General features: G+C 43.7%; 1 protein-coding gene across 2 annotated transcripts; it reads right to left on the bottom strand.

The window, feature by feature from the left end:
- Window positions 1–6,133: 6,133 nt before the first annotated feature.
- Window positions 6,134–13,502, bottom strand: SERPINB12 (serpin family B member 12; the record flags this gene model as incomplete). 2 transcript variants are annotated; one of them, XM_084252021.1, is made up of 7 exons in its annotated part: window positions 6,134–6,538; window positions 7,471–7,638; window positions 8,563–8,705; window positions 10,030–10,147; window positions 11,727–11,864; window positions 12,566–12,700; window positions 13,323–13,502. In XM_084252021.1, the coding sequence occupies 7 exons, from the start codon at window positions 13,488–13,490 to the stop codon at window positions 6,134–6,136; spliced, it is 1,275 nt and encodes a 424-aa protein (XP_084108147.1). The 2 variants fall into 2 exon arrangements, with proteins under 2 accessions (XP_084108147.1, XP_084108146.1); XM_084252020.1 differs by having other exon boundaries at window positions 12,590–12,700; window positions 13,323–13,490.
- Window positions 13,503–16,452: the final 2,950 nt, after the last annotated feature.

Raw genomic sequence — 16,452 nt, 5'->3', positions numbered from 1 at the left:
ATTGCCTACAAAAGAATACACACCATAAGAAAACAGAAAAAATAAAAATAGAGAAAGAAAAGAAGAAATAAAGGACCAAAAAGAAAGATTGAAGACAAGCAAAGTCTAAAATATGACAACTATAGCCTCTAAAGTACTGGCATAGAAATAATATTTAAAAGGATATCCAAGAAAACATTCTAAAAATAAAATAAATCCCCCCAAGTCTATATTGAAAGGGCCTACAACATACATGGGAGATTAATCCCAAATGATCAATTCTAAGATATATTCTAGAAAAAAAGACATATTCTTTAACATCTCCAGAGAGAAGAGTTGAGGTGCATTGGTTGGGGAGTAATGAATCAAGATATCATAAAGTATAGATAATCAGTGACATCAGACAGCTTGACAGCAACATAAAAATCAGTAGAACATTATATCAGAAACACAAGGAAAAATAAAATTAAGGATTTCGTACCCCAATAAGTTTTCTTTCATAAATCAAGACCATAGAGAAACAGCTTTAAACAGTCGAGAATTTCAAGAAAGTTGTACTTCCTAATCCTTCCTGAGATATCTACAGAGGATGAGCTTAATGCAACAACAAAAATGATTGGGAAAATTCCAGCAAAAGTCTGATAGTGAGCAGTAATATATTTTATTGTAGCTTGAAGAATAAATGAATATGGGGATAAAGGTAGATAAGTAATATGTAAGTTGTATATGTTTGATATGTTTTGGCAAGGTAGAAATAACACATCTTAGATAGTGGGAAGCGATACTAGAGAGAAATGATCATATAGAATAAGTCCATTGATTGACTATTGATTAGGTAATATAGGAGTCAACACATCACTTAAAAATGATAAAAAGTTTAGGTAAGGAAAGAAGTAGGGTAACATTACATAACAATATAATATAAAAGCAATGTCCAGAACCAAAAAAAAAAAAAAAAAGTACTTTCTGAAATATCACAAGGAAAAGTTAAAAAGAGAAAAAATTGTGAAACAGAACAAAATGAAAATTGTTTTGTTTGAATTCTAAAATTTGTGTAGAAAAATAAGCAAGTGGAATAAATATAGGAAAACATTGAAAAGGCAAAGAAGTAAAGCTTCTATAATTAAAACCCCTTGCTATCACCACATGAATAGACAGACCACTGGACAGGGTAAAAGGATCATAAACCAAAGCATCTATGGCAAGCTAGTATATGATAAATGTGCTGTCTCAAATTCCAAGGTATAGACAGACATTTTAATAAGTGGTATTGAAACAACTGGTTGACTATGTGGGGAAAAAAATCAAAATCAGATTCATATTTCACCAATGTTGAGAATGATCCCAGTTGAATCAGAGATCTAAATTTTTAAAACTGAAATCATATAGGTAATGGAAGAAAAATGAGGATGTTCTTTTAGAAACTGAATCTGGAGAAAGCCTAATTTAAAACCTAGGGGCATTCTCAAAATATTTAAAATATGATTTAGAAATCCCAAAGAATGGAATTCAAACAAATGTATGCACTCCTACGTTCATTGCAGCACTGTTTACAGCAAACTGTAGAAATGACCTAAGTGCCCAAAGAAAGATGAGTAGATCAGGAAGATGTGGTATATATACGCAATGGAATACATTCAGCTGTAGGGGAAAAAACAATAACTCTTGCCTTTCCCAACAACATGGATTAACCTGGAGGGGATTATGTTAAGTGAAATAAATCAGACCAAGAAAGACTAATATCCAACTGGGTCATTTATCTGTAGAATATAGGGAAACAAAATAAAGGGCTAAATAAAAGCAAACCAGTAACAGCCCCTAGAAATCTGACTGCAGAGTTGAGGCTACCAGAGAGAGGGGGAGAGGGAGGAAACCAAAGTAGGGAGGGGGGACTGTGGTGGAGGACTCTTTTGCACAGTTGTTTCGCATAACCAAATAGTTTTACCCACTTACTAATCCTGACATGGGTTGGCCTGTAAGTGTCAACCAAGAGTGTCCAGATATCCATCATCCCCATTGTTCTGTATTCGACATGTCTTAAATCCTTTCACCCCTCTGTATCTAAAACATTGATGTACGTTATGGATAACATTATTTAGAAAGTAAATGGTGTCTTTAAATATGAGAATTTTTAAATTAAATGTTAAGTATATGAGTAAGTTGGTAAAAGGTACGCAAAGGTGAGAGTGAGTTTTGTGTTCTTTTATTGAGTAAAAAGGAAAAAAAAGACAGTGGGATTGGGAAAACAAGACTGCAACATGAGTGCTATGAATGAAGATCATGTTTAAAGTTGGCATTTACTGAGGAACAAAGAAATTCACCAAGACAACTGCACAGCTTCCTCGCCCTGTCGCCCCAGATACAGGACTCCACCTCAGGTTAATGATATTCTAATTTTTTAAGTGAGGTACATGCAAAAGAAGTAAACACCAATCAGCGATGAAGCAACACATGTTCTGGCTTGCTGGGAAGGTAAAACTGGGACTCAAGGTAAAACTGGGAAGGAGCTAGAGGGAGAAATATCTAATAAAAATGAGATAATGTGCAATAAAATCATGAGGCAAACTGGGTTGAAGGAAACAGAGCACACAACACCTGTGAACTAGAAAAAACCTGAGGAATCCATGGGGCTACACCTTCATGGTTTCTCTTTCAGAAATGTTTATAGAAAGATTAATAGTTATATATTTCTTTATAAACAAATCAGTTTTAAATCTACATTGCTTTGCTTGTTCTACCCATCAGCATTGCTGGGTGGAGGGAAATTTAAAGTAGAAATGGAGGAGCTCACTCCCCTAAATTGCAAGCTCTGGTTGGTTTTCTAGCAAGTTTAACAGCCTGCCTTCTTGCAAGTTATCTCCGCCTCCAGCTGCCATTTTGAATGTCTGTTTCATAGGTGCGAGAATGAAAAATGAAGAGCTCCCAACTGTGAGCATAATTATCAGTGTCTCAGCGGCGTCCATCTAGTGTAGTTCTGCTGATCTCAGATCCCACCCCTCTCTGAAAAGCCTGACTCTAATACCCTAAACAGAGAGGGTCGATGAATACACACTGCTAAGGACACTGCCCCCAGAGCTCTTTCTGTCCTTGTCCCACCAAAAGTGCTTTATTTATGATATGATGACTCAACTGCCTCGCATAGAAAGAGCCAACGCCTGTCCTCACCGTCTCCAAATTGTATTGAGGAGTTTCATTCCCCAATAAGTAATGAGTAATGGCTCATTACTCATCGGCTATAGAACGAAATCAATGGCTTTGGAAAGAAATGGCTCTAGAAAGAAAACAAAGAATTGAGAAAGACAGAGACTAGGAGACAGCAATGAGTACTAAGTAGAGAGACTGATGTCCAGAATGTAGACAGGCAGAGAGCTGTATTTTTGAACTCAGGGGTAGGCAGTGTGGGGAGAGATCAGGCAGAATGACACAGTGGATACAAGGAACCCCTCAGCAGTGTCTTTCCACCCTGTCCCATGTACCTGTAGCTAGCAGATATTTCTTCCATACTCTGATGAGCCATTGTCTGACACTGTTGGGTTTTAGAATTGTGATATTTTTCTCTTTTTCATATGTAACTATGGTGGAAGTTTGGGTGAAACCAATACTGACGCAAGATACATTTTTCTGATATAACCAAAATGAATTGCTAGTATTATATCTTTCTGTATTTGGGGGTGAAAAAAAATTTAATTATTTTTATTGAAGTCACATTAATTTACAACACTGTGTGTATTGGGTGTCTTGATTCACACCTCCACAAATATATACTCTCAAACCATGCCCACCACCAAAGCATCAATAATCCTCCACAATAGTCCAGTGAGTTCCCTTGCCACTTTTCCTCCCACCAATACCCCCTCTGATAGCCTCAGTTCTTCAGTCAGATTTCAGTGGTTTGTTTTGGTTTGTTTTTGTCTGTTCATTTTCTTTGCTTTATTCCACATGTAAGTGGAATCATCCAATATTTTCTTTCTCCTTCCGACTTATTTTACTTAAAATAATCCCCTCCAGTTCAATCCATGTTGAGGCAAATTGGAAGAGTTCATCCTTTTTATAGCTGAGTAGTATTCCGTCGTGTATATATGCCACATCTTTATCTACTCATCTACTGTTGGTCTTTAAGATTGTTTCCATTACTGATCTGCTGTAAATAGTGCAGCAATAAACATGGGACTGGTTATATTCCTTTGAATTGGTGTCTTTGTAATCTTTGGATACTTTGGATAGATACCATATGATCTTTGGATCATATAGTAGATCTAATTTTAATGAAATGGAAACCTCCACCCTGTTCTCTATAGAAGGTAGTCTACATCCCCAGGGAGTGAAAAATTTAAATTTATGTCACTATAAAAGTTGGCAACACATCATACAAATTTTAAATAATGAGAAAAGTGCTTTATTCTCTAAGAGGAAAGATTTTAATCAATCAAATATTAATAAAGAATGTGTTTATTGATTTACAGAAAGATTTGAGAATATCATTTTCTCATGATTATGAACAGAAATAATCTCCCCTCATGATTAAAATTCTGAAACATTTTAACACCAATGCATTTATCAAGGAAAAGAATATGACACAAGCAACGCCAGATGATGCAGCCCTGTGTCAGGGTTATGGTCATCCAGCTCAGAGCCCAGCACTGACGCTGGGTCAGCAGGCAATCAGTCCTCTAAACACTGACCCCAAAAGGAATGAAAACAGAGACAACAAATTTGATTACCTGGGATAAGCGTGACCTGTGGGAGGTGCGTTCTGAGTAAAGGACTTGGAAGAGCTGCTTCAGACTGCCTCACATTGCCAACAAGAAATTTTTTATTCCATAAACAAATTTTGACAATGAGAAGCCTGGAAGAAGAAGGGGACTTGTCTCTTGGGGCAGGAAGTAGAGGAGAGGTGAGGGACCAGCAGGGTGCAGGTGAAGTTAACCTACTTCTGCCTACAAGAAAAAGTGTTGGCAGAGCTATACCTGGCCATAGAGTGGAGCTGGGAGGACAGTCACAGAGCAGGGCCATCACCAAGACCAGAAATTCACCTCCACAGAACACAGATGACCAGTGCCTTGAGTGAGGCTTGTCAGTGGCCTAAGGCAGACACCAAGCACTGAGACTGACGTGTCAGACAATGAAGTCCCAGGCCCTAGAGTCTTGAACACCCAGATGTTGGGCTTTTGGGACATTGAAATTTAACATGAAGCCAACAGCCTTCCTGACAAGGGTCTCCGTGTGCATCATGTCCAGTCCCAGACCTGCTCTTGTGACATGTCCATGTGGCCAGAGCTCAGAGGAGAGGAGACAGTGGGGTGCTCAGTGGCCCACAGTGAGGACAGCCTTTCCCACCCTACCCCACCATGCTGGGGATGTAGGAATAAGTACAGGTGAGAATTCTCTGAGGATGGGGATGAGGAAGAGACAGAGAGACATGCTTCATGATGATGGCCTAGAAGACTCAATGAGGAAAATGACGACTGACCTCTTGTATATCCACTGGCCACTGCCCTAGGTCCACCTCAGATTCACAAGACAAATACTGACCTCCTGCTCTGTGCAAAATGAGGGCTGGCTGGAGCAGTCTTCCACCCCTGAGCTATCACTCACATCTGCCCCCATGTCCTACTGGGCCCCGAGTGAGGAGCACCTCACGAGACGTCTTCCTTGAGGAGGAAGATGTGAGAGGAGGGCCAGGACATCTTGCCCAGTGACCACCATGATTTCAACTGCTATGGATATAGGACTGAGTTTCCAAAACACACTATGTAAATGCCTTCTCCTGCCGCCATGTCAAAGTGTTTTCTGAGTTTCCCCATTCAGCATTCCTTCATCAGGAGGTAGGAACTTAAATAAAGTCAATATCATTCTCAATTTTGTTGACCTTCAGGTCACAGGGGGCTCATTTATGTCCTTGAAAGCTTAGGGTGGTGAAAGATGAAAGAGGGATGGAGGGCCCTTGAGTACTAATGGACTTAGAAGAAAATCAACTTCAGGGTGAAAGAAAGATCAGGTCAAGCACAGGCCAGTGGCTGGGGGGGTGGGAGCAGGGCTGTGATGGAATTGGGTCAGCATTTGACAGCAGCAAACACACAAGTGGCCGTGTCGTGCCAGGGGAGGGTGTAGTGCCACTTTCTTACAGCTCCCGATACTAGACTGTGTGCACCCTTCAGGGAGAGATGACCCGGCCATAGAATAGAATGGTTTGGGTTTTGTTGTGTCTGATGAAAAAGAGAAAAGGGTGATTGGCGTTAAATGTCACCCAGGATGGCAAGGACTTTGTCTCCCCTTCAGCCCCACTGGCGGCCACTGCTTCAGAGCCATTTTCATCCACCTCCAGAAAGGTTTTATGAATAACTTTTGACAGGTGTAAGCTGGGATTTGGAGAGATTCCAGAAAGATCCGCCTTCGTTTCATCAAAGATATCCGTGATGCCCATGTCCTGGAGAATAGAATTGAGGTCGTAGCTGTCCTCCAGGGTCAGCTGGGGGAAGGAGACAGCCACGCTTTCTTCTGACATATTCTCTGGGCAGCTCCAGGACATTATCTTCTCATAAGTGATATTCTTTTCAAGCTGTCAGAGGAAGAAATGAGTGTTTAGGGTCAGGTTATGATTCTGTAAAGAATCCCCCAAATACTTTCAAGGACCCACGTCTATTTCAGCAGTAACACTCTTCAAACACTTCCCCTAAGCCTCAAAACACTCTCGTTTCATTAAAACTCTTCCCCACAGGTCTCGTTCCTCTTTAAAAGTCAAAAGACAAGTTGGGCTCCAGGGTTCTGCCAGAGGAGTGTTCCAATCCAGCCAAGCTCGGTTGATTAAGATGAGCGAGCCTGGCTAATGCTGAACAACCTTTAGTTCAGACTCCTCGTCCATCAGAGACAATATTGGGGCTCTTGCAAGGGTTGCAAAAAATAATGTATATAAAGTATTTAATATAGTTCTGGCACATGATCCATTTTAAATAATGTTTTTTATTGTAATCACTATGCTGGTATTTTTTTCCCCATTTCCTCTCTCCATCTCTCTCTCTTACCCCACAGGACAATATGTAGCTGAACGTCCCATGTTTATTAATTTCTACCTCACCAGCAAATTATTCCACTATCAGTATCTCCACTTCTGTCCAAGCACAAGCACCCAAAACAGAGTCAGCCAAAGGGTCTCTAACCGAGCTGGAGCAAACTAGTCTGAGAGGGACAGCAGAAGTCAGGGTATTCAGAGTGAAGGAGAAGCTGTAGAAATTCTCAAGTTACTTGGACTCCTTGATCTGTAGGAAAGGGTTGCAGAGGGCTATGAGACTCCAGAGGACAGTCCTACCCACCAAGCAAGGCATTCATTTTAGTTCTAAACAAATGAGAAATAAACATCTCACCAAAGTCAATCTTATATACTCTTGAAATCACGCCCTGACACCATCCTTCCTCGGATGGTACTTGGTAGATGGTGCCATTCTCTGAAGCTCTATCGTGTAATGTTTTTCAGAGCCTGAAAAGGAAGCGTACCTCCTCCAGGCCCTTCAGATTATCTTCAGAGCAAGAAGGCAGCAGGATGAACATGCTGAGCCTGCCCCTAGTGTACTTCATCTCAAGAATCTGGGTCTTCAGCTCCTCTATGAAGCCAAGTCTGAAGGGGCCCTTCAGATGCATCATCTTCACGGTCTTCCTTTCATTCTGTAGTGGACCGAAGAGAAGGTCACAGAACTGATCATGGGCTTGCAAACTCACATGGTCCCCAACCTCCTTGAAAACAGGAGTTTGCTAAGATGGGACGGGAAGGGTCTTCACGAGGAGTGCTGGGCCTAAGAGAGTACTCTGTCCACAAATCAGCTGGCCCGGGCCTTACTGACACTTTGCCAAGAAATAAAAGGTGCTTCAAGCAACTAAGACCATTTGTTGGTAGACTGGCCATCCAGGTATCAGCTCACGGACAGCCAGCTTTCTCCCTTGTTGCCTGCTTCACCCCTTCCTCAGCCTCACACATCCCATGCCCCTGCTGGCCACACTGTGCCAACTCGGATACATGGTAACCATCTAATATTAAAAACAACACTCCTTCCAGAGGCTTCCAGAGGAAAAGGCACCACCCTAGACACCTTAAATCTCAACCTCAGGACATAAAGGGTATCTTCAACCCACATGTGAGGCTCGCAGTGCTTGAGAGAGTGACACAGCTCACAAGTGCTACCTGGAGTCTGCCCCTTCCCTTGTCACCCACACTCCAGCCTGGGGGCTTAGCACATGGTTTTTTGTGTGTGGTTTTTTGGGGGGGTTTTTTGTTTGTTTGTTTGTTTGTTTGAGACAAACACTCAAAACTGAATACCAATGCATATACTTGGCTAAGAAAGTGAACATTTTGCACTTCCCCCTCAGCTAAATGGAAATAGTAACTGTCATAAAATCACTTGGGGGGTCAATGAATGAAAATGTTCTGTGGCACAAAACGGCTCTGTGAACTTCAGGGACCGCTTTCTGTTAATAACAACATATTTTCACCACAAAGGTGAACTACAGCCCAGAGACATGGTCTTTAGCCTGTACACACTGCAAATCACTCTGAGAGGAAGCGAGCGGCTGTTTAGGGAGCCCAGTGAGTACCTCGCTGAGGAAGAAAGGCGCATCGACTGTGTTCTCACTGTCAAAGTATTTTTCCCACTTGGCCTTGAAGTAAACCGCATTCACCAGCACCAGCACCGTGGCGTCTGTGATCGTGTCCTTGCTGAAGAGTTCCTTGATTTTACCTTAAAAAACAAGGTGCCAGGGAATACCGTGACTGTGCATTGTGCCAAGTACCCACATGCACAGACTTTTTTTAATGCAGCTTAACATCCTCCAGGTGAGAGTCTGTCTCGTTTGGAAACTCACCCAAGAAGACTAGATCACTCGTGGCCCTGGCTGGGACAAAAGTGGAGGTGAGAATGGACGTGATGGGGGGCCAGGGGGACTCGCTCACTCCACCCTGAAGGATCCAGGTCGGAGACTGTCACTAAGGACATTTCCTTCGATTTTCTCTTCTCTGTGATGGAACTTGTCATCATCAGACATGTCATGCCATGTTGATCTTTTCAAAGATCCCACCACCTGATCATTTTATTCTCTCCTTGAGAAAATGAATTGCGTGAACTTTCCACGTCAGGCACTCATCCCAGTAGAGTACGGGGAACTGACGATGAGCCAGATGCACGCAGGTGCACAGGGCCAGGATGGAAGCGATCACGGAGGAAATTTCCTTTGCCCTCTCTCATTCCACCCACATCAGCCATAAGAAGTAGACATGATTCCCCTTCTTTACAGGAGAGTAAACCACAGCCAGCGAGCAGGGAGGCGAAGGACCACAAAGCAGCAAGGGGGGCTAAGATTAGGCCAGCCCTGCCCACCCTTGGCTACCTCTGGTGACCAGCAACACCCTTGGGACTTCACAATGTTACTCCAATCCAACCACTTCTCACCATCTCTGCTGCCCCCACCTGGTCCGAGCCCCCGGCACCTCCTCCTGTTGTGCAGTGATACTCCCCTCAGCCACGTGCACCCCTTCACTCTCTGCCTTCCATTCTCCAGTCAGATCCTCCACCAGTAACACCCTCCCCGGCTTAGCCCTCCCTCCCCAGCTTCCCTCTGTCCTTAAATCTTCATATAAGGGAGCATTGAAAATCTGCACATACACATACAAGTGTGCACACACATATATATACACATACACGTGCGCGCACACACACACAGAGTTTGAAAAATGGTGCCAACTTGGGGCCTCCCCTGGTAGTGCAGGCGGTTGAGCACAGCACTGTGAAGCTGTCTGCAGCCTCTGCAGCACCGGTTCGATTCCCGGCAGGCCAGGGAGATACCCACATGGTGCAGCGGACCTCTCCTATCTTGCCCGCTGCTCCCCTCCGCAGTGTTTTTGGTCCGTCTGCCTGTTCTGCTCCCCGCTCTGTCTCTGGTGAATCCTCTCACCCTCCCACACATCTGGCCTGTACCCCAGTTCTTGTATAAATAAATAAATTTTTAAAAAATGGTGCCAACTTGTTTCCTTAGAAATGGAAAGAACACCAGTTCAGGCTTCCTTACCTCGGGACTGCGATTCCACCCAGAAGTTAATCGCTTGTCTGGATTTTTCAGTTTCTTTCCGGAAGTCAACACTTTCAATCGTCGTGTGATAAAATTGAATCACGCCTTCTGAGTACTCCTGTTAAATGAGGATAAATAGAAATAGCACCACAAAGGCATGTCATTGTGCTAATGGTCAGGAGAAGGCTTTCCTGAGAAGCTTCCCAAGAAAGATGTGTGTGATCTCTCTGAGTGGAGGTGTGTGGTGTCTTACCTAACTCCGTCCAGCCCAGTCCTAATTCCAGTCCTTATGCTGGCAACTGAGAATCCAGAATGTGTCTGTGCACATCCATAGTCACAACAGCACAACCCTCCTGACCACATGTTCTTTTATTTGCACGTCCCCTTTGTGGCAATAACGCCCAGTACATGTCCAGGAACTTGAGAGATGCCTTTTTAAATGCTTCTGCTTTCAAGAATTATTAAAAATCCTGCTTAATACTATTTACAATACCTAAGCTTTGGAAACAGCCCAAATGCCCAAAAGTAGATGACTGGATCAAGAAGATGTGGTACATATACACCATGGAATATTACTCAGCGTTCAAAAAAGATAAACACATGCCATTTGCAGCAACATGGATGGCACTGGAAGGGATCATGCTCAGTGAAATAAGCCAGAAAGAAAAAGAAAAATACCGGATGGTCTCACTCATAGCAGGAATCTAGAAAACTTAAATAAGGGACCAGAAAAATGAATAACTATAAGAAAGTGAAAATCAAAATCAACAAAAAACTATGAACCAGAGACACTTTTTGGGGGGTGGGGGGTGGGAGGGGAGGGATTGGGGTCAGAATGGGGGGTTGCAATTGTATGGGGGAATATAACAATAAAATTTATTATTTAAAAAAAAATCCTGCTTAATGGTTACAGAGTTTGTTTGGGATGAGGAAAGGTTTTGGAACGAGGGTGAAGCTTACACAATAGTGTGGATGCAATCAATGCCACTGAATTGCATTCTTAAAAATGATGCACTATTCAGCAAAAGAAAAAGTAAATGTTATGTTATAGATAATATATTGCAATTAGTTATAACAGTGTAATATACACCATTTTAGTGGGTGGATTGCTCCATAGGTGTCTCAATAAAACTAGTTTTTAAAAATTGCTAGCACGTGAAATCTGATTTCCTACTGAGGGAACAGGCTCATTCTGCTCCAAGTAGGTGAGTTAGTCCCCCCTCCGCACCTGCGCCCCTCAGCCCTGACCAGCTGTGCAGCCTTAACCACTGGCCACGCCCCTCATGGCCATGCTTAGCGTGTGGCGTCCTCTAGTGGCAGCAGGGGACACTGTCGTGCAGCTGCACCTGCATCCTGCACCCAGAATGCAGCTGCTAGGCCAGGAAAGCCAGACACACAGCTCCACTTATAAGTGAGTAGTTTCTTGGGGGAGGGAGGGTGACCTGATCATGGCACAAAAAGTGATTTCAGAGAAGGGCTCAGGTGGGGCAGGGGGAAGCAGAAGCATCTAAGAGGCATTACCAGGTGCATCCACCAGGCCCCTGCGCAGGGAGGGGGTCGCGGAAAACTGGGAGGAGGGACCAGAAAGTGTAGGAGGGGAGAGGTGGGTGCTGGACACCCACAGTCCACAGCACATCACCCCGGCTGAGGGCTTGTGTTCTGAGGGCTGCTCTCCTGGCCAGTCACGCCCAACTCACCGGGCAGATGGGGAATTGCTTCTCTCCATAAAGCCTGTTGGCAATACTCAGGGTGCAGTCGGCTCTCATCCTGTCTAACTTGGACAGAAGGTGCCCGAAGTGGCAACTGAGCAGTTCACTCTCGGGGTTTGAAGATTCCTGACAAAAGAAGAAACAAAATGTGCTTATCAGAAAGTGATCACATTCAAACTAGGTGTCATGTTGCTTCGTGGCCATGGGGGGGCGCAAGCTGACAGAAAGCGGGAGTGGAGGGTGGGCAGGTGCCCAGAGAGGGGCAGGGTGCCCACCTGCACACCAGCTCTTCCAGAAAGAATGTGTCTGGGAATTCAGCAATGCACTCCATGTTAGGCCTGGTCTTTCTCTATATCCCAAACGATACAAGGAAGAGACTCTTTTTCTCCACGCTCCTCCTCAGCCTTCTAAGGGAGGGAGCCCACAGCCTGGAGGACAGCTGTCCTGCTCCTGATGGGCGAGGACAGAGAGCAGCTGAGTGTGTGCGCATGAAGGTTTCATCATGAAATAGGACAGGCAGAGTCGGGGGAGAGACCAGGGACCCCACAGCTGATTCCTCCATTCTGGGGAGTGCCCTGCAAGTGCGGGTGGCCCTAACAGCCATGCTCTGAATGTCTTCAGCAGCAGCAGAAGGTTCTAGATCTCGCTCTTTTGGAAACCAGAGGGCATTATCAGACCCTGTCGGAAAACAACAGCGGTCCTGTGGGATTATCGCTGTGTGGTTGCTGCTGACAGCAGGATCTGACATCAGGGACTAGCAACTTGGCCAGCACAGCGCAGCCAGGCGAGTGGCTGGTCAGGCAGAGGCAGGAGTTCACGGGGCTCACCTGCACCACCGGAGACCCTGCCACTGCTTTCTGCCCCTCCAGGGAGCTGTCGGCCAACATTCCTTGTGTTCTGCTTTTCAGACAGGGATCATGTTCTTCGCTTTCATTCTGGGAAAATTCATTGAAGTGCAGCACCTGTGAAATGACAGCAGGGGGACTTTCAGGCCAAGTGAAATCTGAAAAGCTTCATGACGTGACAGAGACAGAACAACCAGCAGTGTTGGGGTGTGACCTGGGGCGTGATGTGGAAGGGAGATGTCCCCCCAAGACTGCGTGTACAAATGAATGCCACCAAACCAAGAGACAGTCGAGGTGCCCACAGCCACGCGTGGCAACTGAGCGCTTCTCAGGTGACAGTGCAAAATGCACCAGATATTGAAGAATTAATATGAAAAAAAGGCAAAATATCTTACTCAAATTGAATGGACTACAGGTGGATGTAATATGTGAGGTGGGCTAGGTTAAATAAAAAATATTATCAAAATGAGCTTCACATTTCTTTTTGTTTTCTTCTTACTCAAAAGAAATTTTAATTGTACACATAATTCAAATAATATTTGTATTAGTGCTGTTCTAGAGCCTCCACCCAATCAAGTGATTGAGGAAAGCAAAGGACAAGTTATCCAGAGCATTTCAGGAAGGTGGGGGACAGTGCAGAAAGATGGGGGACAGTGCAGAAATGTGGGGGACAGTGCAGTGGAGCAAGGAGCTGGCAAAGAGGATGAGGGTCTGGCTGAGCAGGGGGTCCTGAGCTCACCTGGTCGATCTGCTGTGCGCTGTCGCTCCTGGCCCCCAGGCGGACCATGGCGATGGCAGCCGACAGGCTCAGAGGGCTGTAGAAGACGTTTTTATGACAGTGACTTTTGCTTATTTCTTGGAAAAAATCAAAACAAAACTTGGTGTTTGCTGCCACCAGAGACTCCATTGTGAACGTGATGACAGCCTAAACCCAAAACAGAGAGAGAGAAAAAGTGATGATCGGAAAAGACGAGGCAAATGCTATTAAACACTGGAAAAGTCAGGTCCCCTGGGCTGGTTGATGATATTGATGTTGATAGAGATACAGATAGAGACCTACTTTCGTACAGTAGTGAGAACTCATTTCTTAAGGTCGCTGTAATAAATCACTGCAAGTCTAACAACAGGGATTATTCTTCCACAGTTCTCAAGGCCAGATGTCCAAACTCAAGGTGTGAGCAGAATTGGCTCATCTGGAGGCTCTTCAGGAGAAGCTGACACTGCCTGTCTCCCCACTTCTGATGGAAGCCCACAAGGTTTGCATTCCTCTTGTACAGGTGCCCTCTGCTCTCTGCCTCCATCTTCACAGGCGTGGTATCTCTGTGTGTCTGTGTCTGTGTGTGTCTGTGTGTGTCCAAATTTCCTTCCTCTTATAAAGACACTAGACATTGGATTAGAATTCACCTAATCCACTATGACCTCATCTTCACTTGATGACATCTGCAAGGACCTACTTTCCAAATAAGGTCACATTCACAGGTATCAGGGACTAGGACTGACACCTTTTGAGGGCACAATTCCACCCACTTTGTGGTAGAGCCTCCCCTATTCAGATAAGATAAAGTCACAGGTTATCATTTCCCCAGGGTCAAGTTAACTCCAAGGAAGCCTCATACCACCTCCTCGGCTTCCTCACAGACCATACAGAGACTCAATGACTGAGGCACTGCCCAGCAGATTGCCATGGGCATGTTCTCTGAGAACATTTTCATCTTCTGACCCTCCCGGTACAACCAACAAGATTTGGGGCCCTTCAGTCAGCCACTGAGTGTGTTCAAGAGATCATAGATCTTGAAAGATGTTGGGGGCTTAGAAGTCATCAGTTTTAACACCTTCTCCTGACAGTCTTAAACAACAGGAGCTAGAAAACCGGTGACCCTTTAGGAGAACTCCTTGCCCTCACCCATGAGATAATCATCTATTCTAGAAAAATCAGGAGACTCTCATGTGCATCTTACCTTGGACCTCACCCTTGCAGATGAAAAGCCTTGTCTCTAGTTCCTTTGTCAACAGGTCCATCTTTGCACGATGGACGTGTAAGCCACAAACACATTATTGTGTTTTCACCATCAGACAGGTGGCAGATGGGAGGCTCTAAGGTCTAAATACTGCAGTGAATTGAATGTTGTACATTGGTTTTAGTTTCTTCCCAGTTGAACATAAACCTCTTTAGATGACAAAACCGAACTCAAAAAGATACATTAGATAATTTTTTTAAATGTCCCAAATATTTGTTTTGCTAATGTTGGCCTTAATCCTACTTCCTCAAGGTACATATCACCACTGCCTTTTTACAGAAGAGAAAACAGGAATCCGGTGACATGTACTGGGCCCAGACTCTTTCCACTGAACCTACTGTTTCTGTGAAGGTGCCTCTCAAGGTTGTACAGGCTGGCCAAACACGTCCGCTGTGCTCAGTGCTCTCCCCGTTCAGCTCACGACCCGTTTATATCAACACAAGTTTTTGTGCCAAGAATGTGTGTGTCTCCTGTTTGTCATTTTGCGCCAGCAACGCTGAATTCAGGTGAATGTTTTCCAAGAAACTTCTGTCCTGGGCGTTTCTGGAAATTCAGTAACATCTCACACCTCAGCAAGTGACACTTGAAAAATGTCTTCACATCCAACACGTTTGCTCAATGACAATAGCTCGTGTTAACCACTTAGGAATCAGTCTACTAAGCAAGCAGAGAAATCAAGTAAATTAAGGAAGGTCTGAGTGGAGAGGATTTTGCAGCCTTTTATCAAACCACAAACTTTTGGGTAAGGGGTAGTGTAATATTTTTTTTTCATTTATTACTTTTAATGAAAATGAAAGTTATCATGATGAAGTACTGTAAACTTCAGAGAACATGCAATCTCAATTTGGCTAACTCTCCCAGTCTTGATGAACACGCTTTCTCTTCTTGACCCTTCTGCAGAGGTGTTATTAGTCTAAATATGCCAGTAAGAATACTGCCAAGAAAGGGAATCTGGAAATATTTGCCAGTAGTAGGGCTGAAATATGAACCTATAATGATCATAGCTTGTTTGGATCTGCTTTGAGACTGCAGAAAATATTTAATCAAAATTACTACTGGTCACTTATTCATTGGTCAGTTCATGCATGATAAGTTAGTGAACAACCAATTACTCGTGACCAGGGCAAGGACATTGAGATCTACTCTCTACAGATGGTGGAAAAATCTGGAAATAGTTGCAATTATTAAACTTTGATAGGAATCATACATAGGCCAGGGACCCAGACAATGATTACAAAAGAACAGATGTCTAGGGGAAAGCATCCTTCAATAATTGTAACTTTTGCTGAGCTGCTACCTTTTATGTCTTTAGAATAGGGGGTTAGGGCTACTTCCCAGGTTATAAAGATATAATTATATCAGGGCAAAATGGTTAGGTAGAACTGCTATCCTAAATATTTATGATGGCAGAGTCAAGCATGTTTGTTTGATGAACTGTTGAATGCACTTAGATGAGAGATTATGCAATAATTTGGATGATATTTGTATGTATATTAATTTTTTTAAATAATAAATTTTATTTTTATATTCCCCATACAATTGCAGCCCCCCCATTCTGACCCCAATCCCTCCCCTCCTGCCCCCGCCCCCCTAAAAGTGTCTCTGGTTCATAGTTTTTTGTTGATTTTGATTTTCACTTTCTTATAGTTATTCATTTTCCTGGTCCCTTATTTAAGTTTTCTAGATTCCTGCTATGAGTGAGACCATCCGGGATTTTTCTTTTTCTTTTTGGCTTATTTCGCTGAGCATGACCCCTTCCAGCGCCATCCATGTTGCTGCAAACTGCATGTGTTTATCTTTTTTGAATGCTGAGTAATATTCTATGGTGTATATGTACCACATCTTCTTGAT

The sequence above is a fragment of the Talpa europaea genome (assembly GCF_964194135.1).
Source record: "Talpa europaea genome assembly, chromosome: 13".
Taxonomy (NCBI): domain Eukaryota; kingdom Metazoa; phylum Chordata; class Mammalia; order Eulipotyphla; family Talpidae; genus Talpa; species Talpa europaea.
Note: the sequence above shows the minus strand (reverse complement) of the source record. Positions and strands in the feature narration are given on the sequence as shown.